Source organism: Globicephala melas, chromosome 1 (assembly GCF_963455315.2).
Source record: "Globicephala melas chromosome 1, mGloMel1.2, whole genome shotgun sequence".
Classification (NCBI taxonomy): Eukaryota; Metazoa; Chordata; class Mammalia; order Artiodactyla; family Delphinidae; genus Globicephala; species Globicephala melas.
Window position 1 is genome coordinate 103,116,890 of NC_083314.1, and position 20,667 is coordinate 103,137,556.

At 35.7% G+C, this 20,667-nt stretch overlaps 1 protein-coding gene across 4 annotated transcripts in view; it reads right to left on the reverse strand.

Moving 5' to 3' along the window:
• PTBP2 (polypyrimidine tract binding protein 2) overlaps positions 1-17,436 on the reverse strand; it is an 83,396-nt gene extending 65,960 nt beyond the window's left edge. For all 4 annotated transcript variants that reach the window (XM_030868759.3, XM_030868758.3, XM_030868757.3 and 1 more), the window contains exons 1-2: positions 17,309-17,436; positions 15,610-15,640 (exon numbers count right to left, since the gene is read on the reverse strand). In XM_030868759.3, the coding sequence (XP_030724619.1) occupies positions 15,610-15,640; positions 17,309-17,316 (39 nt within the window). In that variant the 5' untranslated portion in view covers positions 17,317-17,436. The remainder of the gene's footprint in view (positions 1-15,609; positions 15,641-17,308) is intronic.
• Between the last annotated feature and the right edge of the window lie 3,231 nt (positions 17,437-20,667).

The window sequence follows — 20,667 nt, forward strand, 5'->3', positions numbered from 1 at the left end:
TAAAAGCTGTGAAAGCACAAACTCATACAACCAATAAAAATATAAAATACATATAATGACATACTGAAGGGGATCAATAAAACCAAAATTTGATTTTTTGAAAGCAAGACAACAATAGACAAACTTTGGGTGAGAATTAGGTAAGCAAAACCAAAAAAACATAATTATATATCATTAGGTCATGGAAATAAACAGATGAAAAAAACTTAGCCCAGTGAATAACCTCATGGAGCATACTGATACCATTTTCTTACAACTGCAGGACTTTCACTTATGAAAAATCAACTTCTAGGTTATTTACACCACTATGTTCTGCATTACCATTTTGTTATAGTGGTTTAGCCTTTACCCTAAAATATATATATCTGTAATGTGAAAAAAAACAGCACTGCATATTTTAACTGGCTATCTCTATAAGAGTAAAAAAGACAGAAGAAAAAATGAAATTGGATCCCCACCTCGTACAATAAATGAATTAAATTTTTTTCTGATGAATTAAGAGACAAACGCAACAGATAAGACTTTAAAATTTTTCAGAAGAAAATATTTTATGTTTATACATGAGTATGTAAGTCACAAAAGTGGATCACATACTATGTAATGAATACCTCAGTAAGTTCCATAGAGAAGAAATCATACAGATCATAATATCTGGTCAAACACAATAAACATATTTTAATGAAAATAAGAGAAAAAAGAAAAATAGAACAAAATCTAATTGTTGTAGTTTATTCAGATAAAATTTTGAAACTGTTCCTAACAACCTGAGCCAAAAATAGAATCAAACCTTCAAATACAGATTCCTATGAAAATTTAGACCAGTTACTCATAAAAAAATAGGCAAGAGATAAGATTAGTTTTCAGCACACACGAAATGGAAATTATCCTTAAACAGAAAAGTTGTTTCATCTTGCTCACAGTAAAAACAAATTCAAATTAATACTAGATTTAGATGCCATTTCACCTCTCAGACTGACAAAACCCCAAGCATTTGACAATATACTATACTATGGCTAGGGGGAACTGAGGCACTTGCATACTTTCTATACAGTGGTATAAAGAAATGAGATTTTCCATATATACCCATGGAGTGATTTCCAGAGTGTATTTCTCATTAAGTAAAAAAGGTAAGATATTAAACCCTGTGTATTCTGTGCTACCTTTTCCCTAAGATGGTGGGAGCTAGCACGTAAAAAGAAATTCACATTTACTTCTACTAAATAAAAGAATAAGCCAAAAACTAGTGAAAATAGATACCCATAAGGGGATAGAAAAAGCAAAGTAGAGTGGACAGGAGTGAAAGACTAGACATCCATGAATGTATCTTGTTTTGCAGTTTTGACTTTGGAAAATTTGTTCAACATGAAAAAAAGTCCCTAAAAATGAAAACCAAAATGTAACAAATAAACCTAACTATTGGCTTGGTGGTAGAACCGCACACAGAATTATCTCAATAGATTTAAAAATTCTGTGATTTTACTACTATACATTCTTTGCAAAATACACTTTAAGGACAAAAATAACTGCAAACGTCTTAAAACTGTATTACAACGTTAATGTTAACACTGATGTTGCTTTTTAAAGAAACTAGTATATATGCAATTATGTTAACACTAGCAAGCAAGAGTTTACAACATACAAGAGATACAAACAAAAAACTGGAAGAGGAAAAATTGTAAAATTACATACAAACTGGAAATAAATGAGTTCAAATATATTTGTCTCAAAAAAATTTTGTTAGCTTTGTGAATTGAAAAAAACCTTAAAACAACAACAACCTAAAAGCAATTGGCACCTTTGCACCCACATTACTGTGGTCTCTAAGGACCAGGTCTCACCAAAGGACCATTCTTTTTAAAGAAATGGCTAATTGAAGTTTTGGAGGAAGAAATGATACTTTAGGTAAGTATCAAAATTACCGGTATTATGAGCTGCTGCTGGCCCAAGATGAGAAAATTTAAACATTTTTAAAGGAATGATCATTGCAATAAGACTGGAATAAACGTAAAAATCCTTGCCTTCACAGCGACCTAACATCAATGCTAAAGAACTCACATTACACTGGAGTTACTGGAGTTACGAGCTCATGAGGAAAAATTTTTTAACTGAAAATCTACCCTGCTTTTCTTTTGATAAGCGTGTTTCAGTATGACCAAATGTTTGATGAAAAAAGTTCTTCCAACAGAAAAATATTTTAAAATATATGCAGGAGAAAAAAATAATATCACCATTTTTGCAATACCCAATGAAATTACTCAATTATCAGCTACTAAAGCCCACTAGGTGAAAGGATGATAGAGCACTCTACACTGGATGCATCAAGCTGAGGACACTTGAACCTACTGATAAATGTCAGTACTGAACCTACTGATAAAACATCACAAAGAGGTAACTAGACATGTTCCTCCTGGTGTGATACATTAGAAATTACAGAGTACATTTATAAAATATTCTTGCTAAAAATTAAACCTGAATCCGATCAAGCCTCATCTAACTACAAGTACACAGGAAATACAAGACATGGGAAACACACAAAATGACAACATGAAGGTATAATCAGCAAAATTATAATTTTCAGAAAATTGTACAGAATAGATGACCCAGTTTCTCTAAAAAAGAAAATCAAGAAAGGGGGAGGGAGAAGGAAAACTGACATAAATAGACTTAAAAGAACCAAATCAACATGTTGACTTTCCTTGATCCCTGATTCAAAGAGAAAATATAAAAGACTTCTTTAAAGTGACTGGGAAACTGACTACTGTTAGACATTAGATGATATTAAGAAATTATTTTAGTGATGGGGTGGGATTGGGCAAAATAAGTGAAGGGGATTAAGTGATACCAACTTCCAGTTATAAAATAAATAAGTTACTGGGATGTAATGTACAGCTTGGGGAATATAATTAATAAATTTTTACAGTGACAGATGGTTATGGTGATCAATCTGTAATGTATGTAAATTTTGAATCATTATGTTATACACCTAAAACTAACATAATATTGTATGTCAAATATACTTCAATAAAAAAGGAAAAACTTATTTAAAATTTTATTAGGTATGATGATATAAATGTCATCTTTAAGAGATTATATCTATTAGAAATACACATTGAAGTATTTAGGAATGATATAATCACCGAGATCTGCTTTAATATTCTCCCACAGGAAGGCAAAGGAAGTATATTATTATACCATTCACCCTACTTTTGTATACCTTGAAGCTTTCACAAAGCTTAAAAAAGTGAAAAAGCTGTAAGACGTTGATGAAACACATTGAAGAAGACACAAATAAGTGGAAAGATATTCCATGCTCATGGACTGGAAGAATACTGTTAAAATGTTCACACTACCCAAAACAATCTACAGATTCAATGCAATCCTTATCAAACTAAAGATTTAGTATAACTAAGCCCCTTGGCATCAGTCTTAGCAATGACTTTTTGGCTTTGACACCAAAAGCAAAGACAACAAAAGCAAAAATAAATTTAGACTATATCAAACTTTTAGCTGCTGCAGAGCAAAGGAACCCACCAACAAGATGAAAAGGCAACCTACTGAATGGGAAAAAATATTTACAAATCATAGATAGAAAGTTAGTATCAAAAATAAAGAACTCATACTACTCAGAAAAAATGAACAGTATGATCAAAGAAGACACAATAGACATTCTTCCAAAGACACACAACCAACCAACAGGAACATGAAAAGGTGCTCAACATCACTAATCAGGGAAATGCCAATCAAAACCACAATGAGATATCACCTCACACCTGTTAGAATGGATATTACCAAAAAAATAAGAAATAACAAGCACTGTCGAGGATGTGGAGAAAAAGGAAGACTTGTGCACTGATGATGGGAATGTAAATTGGTGTACCCACTAAGGAAAAGGAAAACAGGTTCCTCAAAAAATTTTAAAAAGTACAACTGTATGATCCAACAATACCACCTAAGTATTTACCCGAAAGAAATAAAATCACTATCTATAAAAGATATCTGCACCCTGTATTCATTGTAGCACTATTTACAACAGTCAAGACATGGGAACAACCTAGGTCTCCATCAACGCATGAAGAAAATGTGGTTAATCTATACAATGAAATACTATTCAGCTATAAACAGAAGAAAATCCTACCATTTGCAACAACATGCAAATGAGGTCATTAGGCTAAGTGAAACAAGTCAGAGAAAAACAAACACCATATGATCTCATTTATATGTAGATTCTTAAAAAAACAAACAAAAACCCAAAACACTGAACTCACAGATACAGAAAACAGTGGTATCCAGAAGCACAGCCAGGCCTTTTAGGGAGGGACGGAGGGGGGATAGGAATTAGTGAAGGTGGTGGTCAAAAGGTACAAACTCGGAGTTATGACATAAATGACTCCTGACGATATAATGTACCGCATGCTGATAATAGTTAATAATACTGTATATTTGAAAGTTGCAGAGAATAAGTCTTAGAAATCCCCATCACAAGGAAAATAATTTAACTATGTGTGGTGATGGATGTTAACTAAACTTATTCTGGTAATCATTTCACAATATATACATACATCAATTCATGTTGTGCACCTGAAAATAACACAATGTTTCTACATCAATTACACCTCAATCTTAAAAAAAAAAAAAAAGAAAAAAGAAAAAAGGGAACTCTTAAAAGTCAAAAGCTTACTGCCCAAACTATCAACTGATCTTTCTTCACCTTGAATGCATTTTTAAACAAGAAAATAAACATGTTCGGGATGGAATTTAAAGTGGACAAAAAATAATAATACAGTAAAATAGATCTAGTGTGGGCAAAAAAAGAAAAACATAAATTAGTGAATCATGAAACAAACAAAAAAAATTAACAAAAGCTGGTACTTTGAAAAGACCAGTAAAATAAGGTCTCTGATAAGGAAAAAAAAAAGAAAAAAGATAAAATATGAATGTGTACTGTTAATAAAAATTTAAAAAGGGAGAATTTAAAAATGCTATAAAATTCTGGGAAATAGAAAAGTACATCAATAATAGAAAAGTAAATCAATAGAAAAGTAAATAGAATAGAAAAGTAAATCAATAACTTTGGAAAAAAATCAAACTGGCAAAGAAGCATCTCTCTTTCCTCATGCCTACACATAAGCTTTTAAAAATCCTTCTAACATGTAGGGAAAATGATGGGAAGTACATACAGTGCTGATTAGCTTTGGTAAAATTATCAGTGAATTAATTAATTATCAGTGAATTTTCCTTTTTGCCTAAAGCATTAAGTTTCTGCATTAAGCATTAAACAAAATAGTACGGAGAAGTAAAGGAAAAATTCTTCAAAGAAAAATATCACTGTTCTCTCCAGCTCTGCCATCTTATTTTTTTGATAATACAAATACAATACTCTCCAATTAACTTATAAATTTAGTACAACTATAATCAAAACCTGAAAAGTCTTCATGGAACTTAGCCAACTGATCTTAAAAATATATATATAGTGAAGAAAATGCCAAGACAATTTTGAAGTTGCAAAATTCACTCTCCAAGATTCCAAAACTTACTGTGATGCCACGTTAAATTAAGACATTTGGGTAGTAAGACAGTAATAGACAATGAAACAAGAGATACCCCAGGGAAAGTTTCACACATATATGGAAACCTGACAACTAACACTGCAGATCAGTAGGAAAATATGAACCATTCAACTGAGTTTGTACCAGATTTGTTAGCCATTTACAACACATTACACAAAAATTAAATTACATGTAAACTGAGGCCCTAAATGTGAAAATCAAAATTTAAAAATTTTCAAAATAAAATCCAGAAGACTATATAGTATCAAACCTTGAGTTTAAGAAAGATTTCTTAAAACTAAAACGTAAATTTAATGTTAAAATTTCCTACTCTATTCATCAATGCAAAAAAATCAAGCCACAGACAGGAAGGAATTTATCTGTACCATATATAACTAACAAAGCTTTAGTACCCACAATATACAAAAACTCCTAGAAATCAGTAACAAAAAATAAAAACTTCAAAGTTGACTTCTAATAAAGGGCTCCTTCTAAATAGGATTGACAAATTAAAGAACTACAATACCAAGCATCACCATCATTTGAGCACTTACAGCCATTCTGTGCTAAATCTTTTACATATTATTCAATCTTCAACATAATTTCTGAGGTAGGTCCTGTTAAACCCATCTTAAAAGTTGTAAAACTGAAACTCAGAGGTTACCTTGTTCAATGTTAGAGGCCAACTCTAGTCTGTTAATTCTACATCACGTGCTTTTAATTTGACAAGCCCTTCATTGAAAAAAATTTCTTGTCCACCATCAGTAATGCCAATTTATGTTCAATTTTAATATATTTCTATTATAGAAAATTTAATTGGACTTTCAAGATATACTTCTTTGTATATATCCTTTCAGAATACTGACAAACAGATGTCTATTGAGCAAACTATGCTGAGCATAAACAAATTGAAGAAAAAGTTATTACAAAATGTTCTTGGAAAAAACATCACAGACATATGCAAAAAAAATCAGATATCATATCTTCTAATGGAAAAACATATCACCACTTATAAAATATTACTAAAAACAGAAAGAGAACCTGATGGTCTGTAGATCCATCTACCAACTGACTATACGGACAACATAACAATTACAACATCAGAATACAATCAGTATATGCAGACTATGGACAACTCTGTAAGACCAACAACCAGTTTTCTTCAACAATAAAATGTAATTATGAAAAACCTCACAGTGATAAAAGGAGAATTCGTAAAGTGAAAGAAATTTAAAAGGCATGTCAATTTACTGAATGTGTTCTTATTTGATCCTGATCCCTCCCCACCACGAAAAATGAACTCTGTAAAAATATTATGACTTTCATGAGACAAATAGAAATCTTACAAATCTGGCACTTAAGAACATTAAGCAATTGTTGCTATTTTTTTTGGGGGGGGGGGGTGCACTAACAGTACTGTGATTGTATTTCTTTAAAACAGAAAGAGAGGGAGGACTGACCCTATCTTTTAAAGAGACACACCAAAACATTTATGGATGAAACAAATAATCTGGAATTTTTCTCAAAATAATACAGGAGGAGAAAAGTAGAGTGTGGATCTCCTAAGTTTTAGCAATGGGTTGTTCGTTGATGATTGTTGGGGCTGAGTGACATATAAATAACGCTTCGTGATACTACTGTGTCTTTTTTTAATGTTTAAAATTCACCATAACAGTTATAAGACGAATCATTGCTCAAAAACACATACCTTTCATAACTGTTGTATTTTATTACTTTTAAAGTAAAAATATTACCTAACCACCTTAGCCCTTAATGAAGTATCTCTGAAACTAAATTAAGAAAGCTATTACAGTTCAGGAACACAAATGGACCAAGTAAGAGATTAGAATAGTTAACGACTATATTCTAATTCATGGTGCTCCATACAGTACCAAAGCCAACTATTTTGCAGCTCAGTCTCCACATTCTAAAGATAGCAGAATAATGAGCTACTTTCATGTATGGAAGCTTACAGATATATGGAATACTGCCTACCACATGAAATACTTGAAATTTTCTCCAACCTATCGGCCATTCTATTTTTACTCTCCCTCCCATATATTACACAAACCCTTCGCTGTAAAATCCATCATTCAGCTAACTTGTTCAAGGGCTATGAATTTGTGCCAGCCTATTGACAAAACTTTGGCTATGTCTTCCCCTCAGCATATACTGCTCACTTCTGCTCCCAAACATTTACAATACACAGGTCACAATCCACTGATTTCATGAAATCTACTCTGATTCTACCAACCAATCTTCCCTAAACGTAGCCATAGGGCATTTGCTTAAACCTTGTATATTTGTTTCTTCAACTAGATGAGGTTCTAGAGATACAGCTCTTTTGGATCTCCAGCAAAAAGGAAGAATGTTGTGCAATAAAATTGATATTTACCTTTTTACTGATAAGTGGCTCATGAGATTATGAGCATGTTGAAGCCAGAGACCCTTCAATAGTCATTAAATATATACTGAGTATGTACTATTTAACAGGCACTACTGATGACACAGAAACAATAAAACAAAAAAGGTCTCTGCCCTCAAGACACATATATTCTATTCTTAATGTCTCTGAATCACCAGTCTTTAACACAGTGCTGACATTCAGCAGACACACTAATGTCTCTAATTTGAAATTCTAATACAAATACCCTAGCAAGCATTATGTAACATTTTAAGAAAACTCAAAATCTAAAAACCCAAACAACACAGTTTTTCTTAACCTACCTATTATAAATCAGTTATGTTCAACTATTAAAAAAAAGTTTTCTTTAGCATTATTTTACTGTAATTGTCTAGGAAAGCCAATGATGATGAATAAAATAGTCATATCACAACTTAAAACTGTGCATTCAGCAATTTACAACCAGTGCTTTCAAAATTCTAGTGAAATTTAACTTGAAAAAAGCTAACTACTTGGGCCCATTATTCTGCAAAAATTTCAAAGGCAAAAATGGTTAAGAGTACAGAAATGAAACCTCTGAAACAAATTACAAAGAACATAAAAAAACATTTTAAACAAATGCAACAAACTTCATATTAAAAATTCACAAATTTCCTTTCTTGTTTTAGTCTCACTGACCTGACCAAATAGAAAGGAGTCTAAAATCATTGAGAACTGAGTAAAATCTACAGCACATTTATAAGGATAATGAAAAATGAGATTTCAACATACCCTAAAGCTATAAAAATTGTTTGTTCTTTATGTAGTATAAATTGGTTAACATTAACAAAGGACCTAATTCACGGAAAATACTTTTTATGCATAATCACTTTTAATCTTCAGAATTTATAATCTCAATTTTAAGGAAACTGAAATTAAAAATGTTTACGTATCAGAGACAAAAAAAATAAATTATACTACTTCATAATTCAAACACGCCTAGATGCCCAAAACTGTATGAGGTAAAAAAGTAATAAACTGTAAGAAAAAGTACCTATGATGTATATGAATCAATTTTCTTTTTATATAGAGTTGTAACAAACAAGATAATCATTGAAATAGATCACATATACAAAGAGGCAGTTCACAGAAACAGAAAGTCAAATTTTAAAAATCTCACCCATTTCAAATTACAAAACTTTTTTTTTTTCCGTGAAATTAGCTAGTATTCTAAATTTTTATTAAAACCCAGGATTGGTAAGGGTGTAGAAGAACAGGCACTCCCATACACAACTGTAGAAAACAAATGAGTAAAGAAACTTGTGGCATTGTGGTTTTAACAAACTTTTTAATTGTAAATTTCATTTGACACTGCATTTTTACTTCTATTTTTAGTATGCTTCTATTTTTAACTGCAAAGGGAATCAAACCAAAATGTTCATCAATGTGGATCTAAATTGTGGTATGTCAAGCAACTACACTGTGGTGCATCCACAGAACAAAGAATAAGATAAATCTATTACTGCAGAAATATTACATAATTTTTTTTTAAAAAATGAACTTCTAATTTTGGCCAAGAAGGTATAACATGAGCCAGTTTGCCCAACTGAGAAAAAAAATAAAAGAAAAAGAAAATCACACATAATATATAGAACGATGTTCTTCAAGACCACTGGACATCAGACAATGATGAACAATGATCCCCCAGAGTCAGAAAACAACCATGGGGTAAGGCCATCATCGTCCCAGCTTACTTGAGAAAAAGTCCAGGTCAAGGCACAGCTCAGATAAGGAAACCAAGTCGAACTTGGAAAACTCCCTGAGAGTTAAGAAAGAGGCAAGAATCCAGGGGGACCAAAGCAACTAGAGTTTGTATGGCAGAGTTCCAAAGAGAGTTGCACGGAGAGAACTCTGGAAATCTGCAGAAAATCCTCCCTAAGTATCCAATGCATGTGCATAACTATGTTAAGGGTAAAGTAGAAGATTATTTGTCTTGTTGTTTAAATCTTTTAAAAAGATAAATGGCTGTTTAAACAAATAAAAAGAATGCCGTATAGAATTTATAACACATAGAAGTAAAATGTTATAATAATAGTACAGAGGCCAAAGGGGGAGAAGTATTCTAATACTCACATAGTATATGTAAAGTAGCATAAATACTACTTGAGTTAAGACTGTGATAAATTAAAGATGTATGCTATAAATCCTAAAACAGCTATCAACATAACAAAACAGCTATAAGCTAATCAGCTAAAGAGATTAAAATGGAATTAAAAAAATTACTCAATCCAAAAGAAAGCAGGAAAAAAAAAGGGAATGAAGAACATAAGAGACAAAACAACAAAGTGGTACTTTTAAAACTAACCATATTAATATAACAATAGTGACTGTGAAGGGTCTCAACAACCAAAAGAAGAGGGTGTAAGATAGGATTTAAAAATCAAGTCTCTATTTTATGCTGTCTACAGGAAATACACTTTAAAATCTAAGGATACAAATAGTGTGAAAGTAAGATAATGGAAAAAGATATACCATGTAAACTGTATTCAAAAGAAAGCCAAGATGGCTGTATTAATATCAGAAAAAGTAAGCAAAGAAATTTTAAAAAAAGAAAGCAAAGAAATTTTTAAAAATTTTAAATTTTAAAGCAAAATAGATTACCAGGGATAAAAAAGGTCACTGCATAATAATAAAGGGGTCAATGAATCAAGAGGACATAGTAATCCTGAACGTTTATGTGCTAATTATAACTTCAAAAACATAAAGCAAAAACTGGTAGAACTGCAAGGAAAAACAAACAAATACACAATATAGGAGATTTCAATATTGTTTTCTCAATAAGTGACAGAACAATAAAAAATCAGGAAAGGCAGCTCACTTGAGCAACACTACCAATAAACATGACCTAATTGACATGCATAGAACACAACAATAACAGAATGCACATCCCTATCAAATGCACTTAAAACAGGATACATATTTGAACCATAAAACAATAAAATAATTACAAAGATTCAAGTCTTACAAAATGTTCTCTAAGCACAATGGAATTAAATTAGAAATAAATAACAGAAAAATACATGGAAAATTCCAAATACTTGGAAATCAAATACTTCTCAATAACCCATGGGTCAAAGAAATAAAGAAGCATATTGGAATGTATTTTGAACTGAATGAAAAGAAGTATAAATGTCAAAATTTGAGGGATGCCATGAAAGCAACACTTGTATGAAAATACATGGCATTAAACCTCTCTATATTAGAAAAGATATGTCAACTACATCAACTTCAATGTTAACTAAGAAGAGAGCAAACTAAATACAAAGCAGAAAAACATTAAAACAGAAGAAATCAATAAAATGGGAAAGAGAAAACTCCATGAAACCAAAAGCTGATTTCTGTTTTATATTAATGAAATAAATAAATCTTTAGCCAGACTGATAGGGAAAAGACACTATCAATACCAGGAACAAGAGAGGCAACATCACTATAGATTCTACAGATAATAAAAATATTAAAATGTAACACAACAAACAACCCTATGCAAATAAGTTCAGCAACTCTGATGAAACAGACTAATTCTATTAAAACAAAATTACCAAAGCTCACTCCAGAATAATGTGAATAGTCCTATATCTATTCAATAAATTGAATGTGGTTTAAAACCTTCCCACAAAGAAAATGCCAGGCCCACACAGCTTCACTAGTGAACTGTACCAAACTTTTAAGAAAAAAATATATCATTTAAGTAATTTACCCTAATATCAGGAAAAAAGTAAGGCGGCCTGCTCTCATCATTTAAATATTGTACTAGATGCCACAGGCAAGAAAAACAAAAGGCATCCAGATAATAAATATGATGAACAGTGTATATATAAAATCTGACAGCATCTACCAAATAGCTGTTCGATCTAATAAATGAGTTTGGCAAAGGTGCTGAATACAAGAGCAATGGGCATAAATAATCTGTATTTCTATATATTAATAACAAATACACATTTGATTTTTTTTTTTGCGGTACGCAGGCCTCTCTCTCACTGCTGTGGCCTCTCCCGCTGCGGAGCACAGGTTCCAGATGTGCAGGCTCAGCGGCCATGGCTCACGGACCCAGCCGCTCCGCAGCATGTGGGATCTTCCCGGACCAGGACACGAACCCGTGTTCCCTGCATCGACAGGCGGACTCTCAACCACTGCGCCACCAGGGAAGCCCTGATTTTTTAAATTACTTTAAAATAGCACCAAAAAACACAAAATAAGGCTAAATCTGACCAAAAAAATACAAAATCTATACAGTGAAAACTAAAACAATGCTGAAAGAAATGAAAGACCTAAGTAAATGGAAAGATAAATTGTGTTCGTGGATGAGAAAACTCAACAGTAAGATGTTAATTTTCCCCAAATTGCTCTACTGATTCAAGTTAATTTCAATTAAATCCCAGCAGGCCTTTTTGTAGAAACTGACTCACAGGAAAATGTGAAGGACCCAGAAGAGCCAAAACAACTTTGAAAAAGAACAAAGTTCTACTTGATTTCAAGATTTAATATAAAACTACAGTAATTAAAACAGTACGCTTTTGTCTACTAGGTAGACAAAAATGGGTCAATGGACGAGAATACAGTACAGAAACAGAATCATACGTACATACATAACTGATTTTTGACACAGGTGCAAAGCCAGTTCAATTAAAAAAATAGTCTTTTCAATGAGTGTTGCTAGAAAAAGTGTCCATATGGAAACCCAAAAAACCTTGATTCATACATTGCACCATATTAAAAAAATTAATTCAAAAAGACTTAAATGCAAAACTAAAAACTGTAAAACCTCTATTAGAAAAAAGAGAAGAAAATCATCGTGACCTTGGGTTACACCAAGATGGCTTAGATATGACCAAAAGCAGGAGCCACACCAAACCAAAAAAAAATACACACCACAGAACACCTGGTAAACTGAAATTCATCGGAATTAAAAACTGCTGCACTACTGCTCTTCAAAACACTGTGGAGAGAATGAAAACACAAGTGGCAGAAAATATTTTAAACCATATATCTGATAAAGAACTTGTAACCAGAAATGTAGACTTCTCAAAACTCAAAGAAATAAATCAATTTAAAAAGTGGACAAGAAATTTAAAAAGACGCTGTACCAAAGATGATACACAGCTTGAAAACAGCCCATGAAAAGATGTTCAGCACCAAAGACATTAGAGAAATGCAAATGAAAACCACAAAGATTACGACTTCACATCCACTAGAATCTCTATAATCAAAAAAAACCAGACAACAGGCACTGGAGAGGATGTAGATGGACTGGAAATCTCATACCCTGCTGGTGGCAATGTAAAATAGTATAACCACTTTAGAAAATAGTTTGCAGTTTCTTAAAAAGTTAAACATATGCCTAACCATATGGTCTAGCCATTCCAATCATAGGTATTTCCCCAAGAGAAATGAAAGCTTACATTCACAAAAAGACCTGCACAGGAATGTTCACAGAAGCTTTACTTATTATAGCCCAAAACTGGAAACAATCCAAATGTCCATCAAGAGTTGAGTGGATAAACAAATCGCTGTATATCCATACAATGCAATACTACAAAGCAATAAAAAGAAATGAACTACTGATACACAATATGGGTGAAATCCCAAAATAATTATGCTGAGTGGAATAATCCAGGCAAAAAGAAGGTACATACTGTATGACTATTTGTTTAAAATTCTAAAAATTGCAAACTCATCTATAGTGACAGAAAGCAGATCAGTGGTTGCTTGGGGAAAGAAAGGCAGATGGGAGAGATTACAAAAGGGCAAAATGATACTTCTGGGGTTCATTATCTTGATTGTGGTGATAGTTCCATAGGGGTATACATGTCAAAACACTAGTATACCTTAAATATATGCAGTTTATGTCAAATTGTATCTCAATAAAGCTTTTTTTAACGACAAGATATGGACCAGTACACACGGCATGAATCCATATGTGTCGCTAAACAAGGATGTTTATATGTGTGCTAATATATAAACTAATAATTTCAGGAAAAAATGCACCAAAAATAATGTTAACATAATTATCTACACCTAAAAAACAGGACTTGATATCAGGGAGAAATACTTTTCACTTTAAATTTTTTTTAACCATGCACATTATTTTTTTTTTTTATTTCATAAAAGCTTAATTACTTGTACCTAAGTCTGACGCCAAAGTAAAAATTCTTAACCATTATCCTAGAAAATTATTTAAAACATAACTTTAGTTATCAAAACTTTTATATTAAACACTGGACAAAAAAATTGGCTAGCAATTACTTTTATATCATTTTCTAATGTTTTCTCTTCAAACTACTAATACAGAAAACTGCCAATAAACCCAATATGTACATCCTCTTCCAGGCATCCTCATTTCTCTCTGCTTGTTCGGGGTCCTGTGAGTTCCTTTTCTCCTCATCCAGTAACAGCTGACAACTCAGACTTGAATCATTTATTCTTTTAAAAAATTCACTTCCAGAGGCTGTTTGGATGGTAACTATAATATCTACATCTTGCACTCTCAACTTAGAAAACAGCATTGCCAAATAAAAATAAATACACCTTCCCACTCATCATTTTTCCCCCAATCTACATAATATGAACTTGACAAGCCTAAATATTAAAGCATGGACAAGTACTTAGTTTACTAGATACAGAGGACAGAAAATAAGCAAAACGCAAAATATCTCCAAAAGCGTTCTGATTAATATCACACTGTTATGGATGAAATTTTAAGAATTCCAAAAATTATTTGGAACAATCAGCATAACTGGACTAAGCACACAGCCTCTCAAGACTACTCACACTTGAAGGGGGGAAATGTCACTGCATTCAATGTCATTGCATCCAACAAGTATCTTAGTACTAGGCTTGGAAGATGGTGTCAGGCTTGGAAAATTGAAGATTTAAGACAAGAACCATGCCCTAAGAGGGCAGAAAGGCTTACAAACAAAATTTATAATAAATCACGATGTTAAAATATGCAAGGATTCAAGGAAATGAAACGCCTAAGCAGTAGAACTAACGTTTAAAGTATGAGTAGTTTTCCTGGCCATAGTGAGTGAGGAAAGATTCCAAACAATCTCTACCATAAGGCCTATCTTTCTTTAACAGACACACAAACCAGCTTTATAACTTCTGACTCAAATTTGAAGCTAACTGCCTAAACAAGTTTCTTTTCTCTTTAAAGATCAGAGTAACTGATTTCTAATGAGGCTTATTATTGGTGAAAATATTTTAGTCTTCGTAAGACAAAAGCAGAGCTAAAAAAATCTTAGATTACTAAAATTATATGATTTAGGTCAAATCACTTATCTGTCCATTTAAAACCATCATATCCTCTCAGAAAATTGGGTTATTTTCTATTCACAAGAAGCCATGTCTGAAAGCTTTTTAAATTCCTTGAACATCATTCATAACTATTTTAAAATGTTATTCTCATAGGCTGCCTTTCTAAAAAAATTTATGGTTGTTGTCTATTTAGATTAAAACTATTTATATAAACCAACTTTAAAAATTGAACAAAACACTTTACACTTGAATTTTGTAAGCTGTATTATAGTTTTCAAAAGCCAACAGAAAGTTTCCACTAATGATGATAATACGCTCAGTTGACTGAGGAATCCAGTTTTCATTAGTTTTAAACTTTTTTCCTACCTTCACGCCAACTGCAACTTCAGTGACAATTCTGTAATGAAAAAAACAAGTTTCAACCTCTTGTTCTTCAAGTGGTCATTGTTTGAAACTTTTTAGGGTACTTCATCATTCATGAATTTTCCACTCACAACGCAGACAGAAAACAAAGATGGTCAGTGGCACATAATCAACTTGGCTTTCTAGAAATGACTTTCAAAGGTGTGATGAAACTCACCACACTTTTGGTATTTTTTAACACTTCAAATAGCAAACTGAACAAACCCCCAAAGCCTATTAATACCCCTTTACCTTTTGATTTAAAACTTAACTCTTTAGTAATCTTGATAGAAACAGGAAACATGAATTCCAGGGCAAGTTTTGCCATCTATTTCCATATTGATCTGGGGGAAAGAGTGAACTTCTCTGGATTTGTTTCATCTGGAAAATAATCTCCAGAGAACCTCTAGGAAGATTCAAATTTTGTTAATCTGTTAACTTTTATGTGACCTGCACTTAGTTTCTTCACAAAATACCGAACTCCAGATGATTAAAATAAACTCACATTTTACTTCTGACCCTTCAAATACTGTCAGTGATTCCAATAAACGTACTTTTTAAGTGATACTGTTTTCCTATGCCCCCAAATGGGATGAATACGGCTATATTTTCACCCTAAAGGGTGCCTCCTTTCTAACAATGAGTTAAATTATTAAAGAATCTTTTCAGATGGGGAGCGTTAAGTACCAGGGAGACCCTGGTCCGTATCATTTCCCGAAGCCCTTGCCTCACCTCACTTAGCACTATCGCCAGCCTCAAAGATGCAGCACGGCTCTGGCTTTTTGGAGTTGTTTTTGTTTTTCCAGAAACTGGTCAAAGTAGCTGAAAAGATGACCCTGTGTTGACTATCTACTCTTGTTTCTGCCATGGCTCTTGGCCTTTGCCCATGTGACTGATGTCGACCACAAACACTTCGTTTTTGAGATGATTTAATTGCTGGGCCCTTCTGCCAAGCTTGGAACGATCTTAGGCCACACAGAAAGGCGTTTTTTCAGCCTCCCGCCCCCACTAGCGGACTCCAGTGAAAACAAAGGAGTGTGACATCTGCCCTCCCCCTTCCTCCCGCCACCGCACGCCTCCCCGCCCCCCCCTTCCCCCGCGGCTCCCACTCAGCCTTCCCGGGAGCTCCCGCCACCGGCATCTCCCCCAGCCGGGGCGGGCCGGGCCGGGCGAAACCGGGGAGGCTTGGGACGGCTTGGGGGGGCCTAGGTGGGGGCGGCCTCTCTCTCCGCAGGGAGCCTCCCACGCAGGCCTCGCTCTCCCGCCGCTACACCCGCTCCCAGCCGCGCCGCTCGCCCGCGGTCCGGGTCCCAGGTTACGGATCGAAATGGCTCCTAGAGGGGGCAGGGCCGGGCGAGACGTCCTGGGACCCCCCAGAGCCCATCCCCCGCTGCCCCGCCGGGGCCCGCTGTCTCCCCGGGGTCGTCGCCCCGCCGTCTCCCCAACGCCTGCCGAGTCCACAAGCCCGCTTTCTTCCCGTTTTCTCGACCAGAGCCCGCCAGGGGGAAGCCCAAGGAGGGGTGTGTGCGATGGGGCGGGGGTTGGGTAACGGCAGCCCAGCCCTGGGGAGGGACCGCCGGGGGGTTTCGGCCCGACCCCGGATCAGGCCGAAGGCGGGCCCCACTCCCCTCTCGCACACCTCCTCGCCGGCCTCGTTACCTACCCGTCCATTGCCGAACCGGACAAAGCTTCGCTCACAAGAACCGAGCCACGCAGCCGGCGAGACACACAAGCGGAGAGAAAATGGCGGCCAGGTCCCGACGGAAATTGCCGAAGGTGCCGGAGCGCACGGGGCAGCGCGCGGCAGCGGCGGCGGCGGAAAGAGCCGAGCGCGCCGGCGCCCGGCTGCGGGCGGCGAGCGGCGGGGCGCGGGAACGAGGGGGAGTGGGCGCAGCCGCCGTCGCCTCCTACGCGCCGCCGCGCGCGTGAGGCCCTCCGCCCTCCGCTCTCAGCGCTGTGGGCCGGGGCCTGCTGTTGTGCAGCGTGGCGTGCTCCGTTTCTTTTGTACGTTCCTCTCCGAAGTCCCTGTTGCCCTCCTAGGGCGCTGTGGGTGCGACACCGCCCAACCCTCCACACCCACTGCCTTAGACCTCGGGAGCGTGGTCACTGGACCGCAGGACTGCCCCCAGGCAGCCTCCACTTTTCCCTCCAAATCAGGCTCCAAGTTGGCTCCCCCCTCGACCTAGGCGGGCCAAGGAAAAACTATTTTATAGCTTTTTTTTCTATGCCATCTTTTATTTGCAGACCTCTCCATCCTCTTAAAAAACAAACAACACTTTACCCCGTTAACCAAGACCACTGCTTAGTAAAAACAATATTTCCAAAGCAAGTACACATCATCATATTGAAACATACGCTTTTGCTTCCAGACGCTTGAAGTTCCAAGTGGAGAAGGATGTGATTCTCACCTTACTCAGTTGATGATTAGTGGGGACCCCTAGGAAATATTCACAATACCTGGATGGAAAAGAACACAGGTTGAGCGATGTATTAAAGAGTTGGTACAAAAACTGGTACCAAGGGTAGGATCTACCATTTTGGGGCTTGAAAGAGCAAGTGGGGATGGGAGCGGTAGCTCCATCTTCACCACTGATTAGAGATGGAAGAAGCATTAAGAAAGGCTACTCAAATTGACTCCCTTTTCTATACAGTATCGCTCACGGTCTCTGTTTTATTTTTAATAGCATATTGGAAATTTCCTTTAAAATGTTTTTATCAGAGGCTCTACAACGTTTGAAAAGGCATCCATTTTTGAAAAATTTGCTCAGTGGGTAACTGCTTTGCCAGCAATTTTCTCTCTCCTCCACCTTTCCCCCCGCAACCACAACACACACACACACACGCGCGCGCGCGCGTGCACACACACACACAAATATCCCTTGTCTCTCCAGTTACTCTCAATGCCTATTATGGGCTTTCCTGTATCTTCTGCATGCAAACCTCTTATCCTTTTACTATTTGGAATTTCACTGTACTAAATGGTACTTTCTGTATGATTCATAAAATTATATTATTTTTAACTTGGGCAAACCTTATAGAGCATCTTGTCCAAATAGAACTCTTCAAAGCACTCAAATGTTAAAAATTCTTGATTTGGTTCAGGGATTGGGATTCCTTAAAAACAAAAACACCTATTTCCTACAGTGGCTTCTTTGCCTTAATCATTGACTTATGATACATAAAGCGCCCATTATCAGTGCCATTAATAATCACTTTTCACGTGCTTGTGGCTTTTTTTTTTTTTTTTTTTTGCGGTACGCGGGACTCTCATTGTTGTGGCCTCTCCTGTTGCGGAGCACAGGCTCCGGACGCGCAGGCTCAGCAGCCATGGCTCACGGGCCCAGCCGCTCCGCGGCATGTGGGATCTTCCCGGACCGGGGCACGAACCCGTGTCCCCTGCATCGGCAGGCAGACGCTCAACCACTGTGCCACCAGGGAAGCCCGTTTGTGGTTTTGTACGTGTATTTTCACTCAACAATTAAATATGTAAGCTCCCAAAGGGCAGGAACTCTAGCATAATTCTTTGTATTCCCCACATTGACTCAACCAATGTTGATTGATTAGCTCTTGCTTTATCCTGGCAAAAACAAACTGTTGCATGGGGGCAAACCTGGCCTTAGGAGGCAAAAGAAAATATAATACACACAAAAACACATTTTTCTTTTTTTTTCTCCTAATAAAGCACAAGACTACAAACAAACAATAGTCAATATGCTTGCTTATTTAAACCCCACCACTTTCTAGAAAAGATTTAAGGTTCTTTACAAGTCAAGACACAAAAAGTGAAATATAAAAAGTGAAATAAGAAATAAAACAAAGGACAAAATACAACATGGAGTCAGGAGTGAGGCTAATACAACAATGTATATCACAAAAGCATGCTGATTAAAGACTGGGTTCAAATTTGAGCTCTTTTCATTTAGTAGCTGTGTGACACTAGACATGTTCGTTAACCTCCAGGAATAAATTTCATTTACTGAAAATAATGGGATTTCCTTTCCTGAAAATGAAAATGGGATTAAAAATAGGGCCTTCATCCTAGGTGATTGTGAAACCTAAAAGACATAATGTACATAAAGCACTGCTCTAGCTCAGTGATGGGTTACAGTAAATACTCAATAAAGGCTGCTATCATCATCCTTATTATTTTTGTTATTAAGTATTATTATTCACTTGAGAAGGAACAGGTCACAAATTTGGCCCTTGGATTTTTTAACAGCAACAATATTCATATAAATAAATCTATACAGAGACTTTCACAAAGGTTAAACATGTCACCACTAACATAATTAGACTGGCTGGTATCTAGTGGAATAAATCTGGGAAAATGTCATAGATAAATTTCTAAAACCTCATCCAAATCTAAATTTGTATGATTTTATGAGTTAACCATGGGGTAGATTATTAATCTCAACATTAGCAGATGGTCAACCTTTGTAATATATGACAAGATTATATTAGTATTTATGGCTTTCTAACAAAATAAGGCAATAAAAAGTGAAGTGCCTGTACAGCATTATTTTCATACCCATATCTTTTTTCAGTATAATGATTTGTTCTTTCCCTTCTGAGTGGTAAATGTTTTGACCTTTTACAGAGATTTACACTTATGTGAACAATGATTAAACCTAAATTTCAGTGTATGCTAAGCCAAAATGAGGTCTAATACTGATGCAATAAAAATAGGAGATAGGGGCTTCGCTGGTGGCGCAGTGGTTGAGAATCTGCCTGCCGATGCAGGCGACACGGGTTCGTGCCCCGGTCTGGGACGATCCCACATGCTGCGGAGCGGCTGGGCCCGTGAGCCATGGCTGCTGAGCCTGCGCATCCGGAGCCTGCGCTCCGCCACGGGAGCAGTGAGAGGTCTGCGTACCGCAAAAAAACAAAAACAACAACAACAACAAAAAATTGGAGATAGGATCATTTTCATAATGTTCTGATTTTATTCCTAGCCTCACTTCTTGTCTGTTTATATTACTAAAGACTTCCTTTAACTTTTTTATGCTGCATTTTCTTCTTATG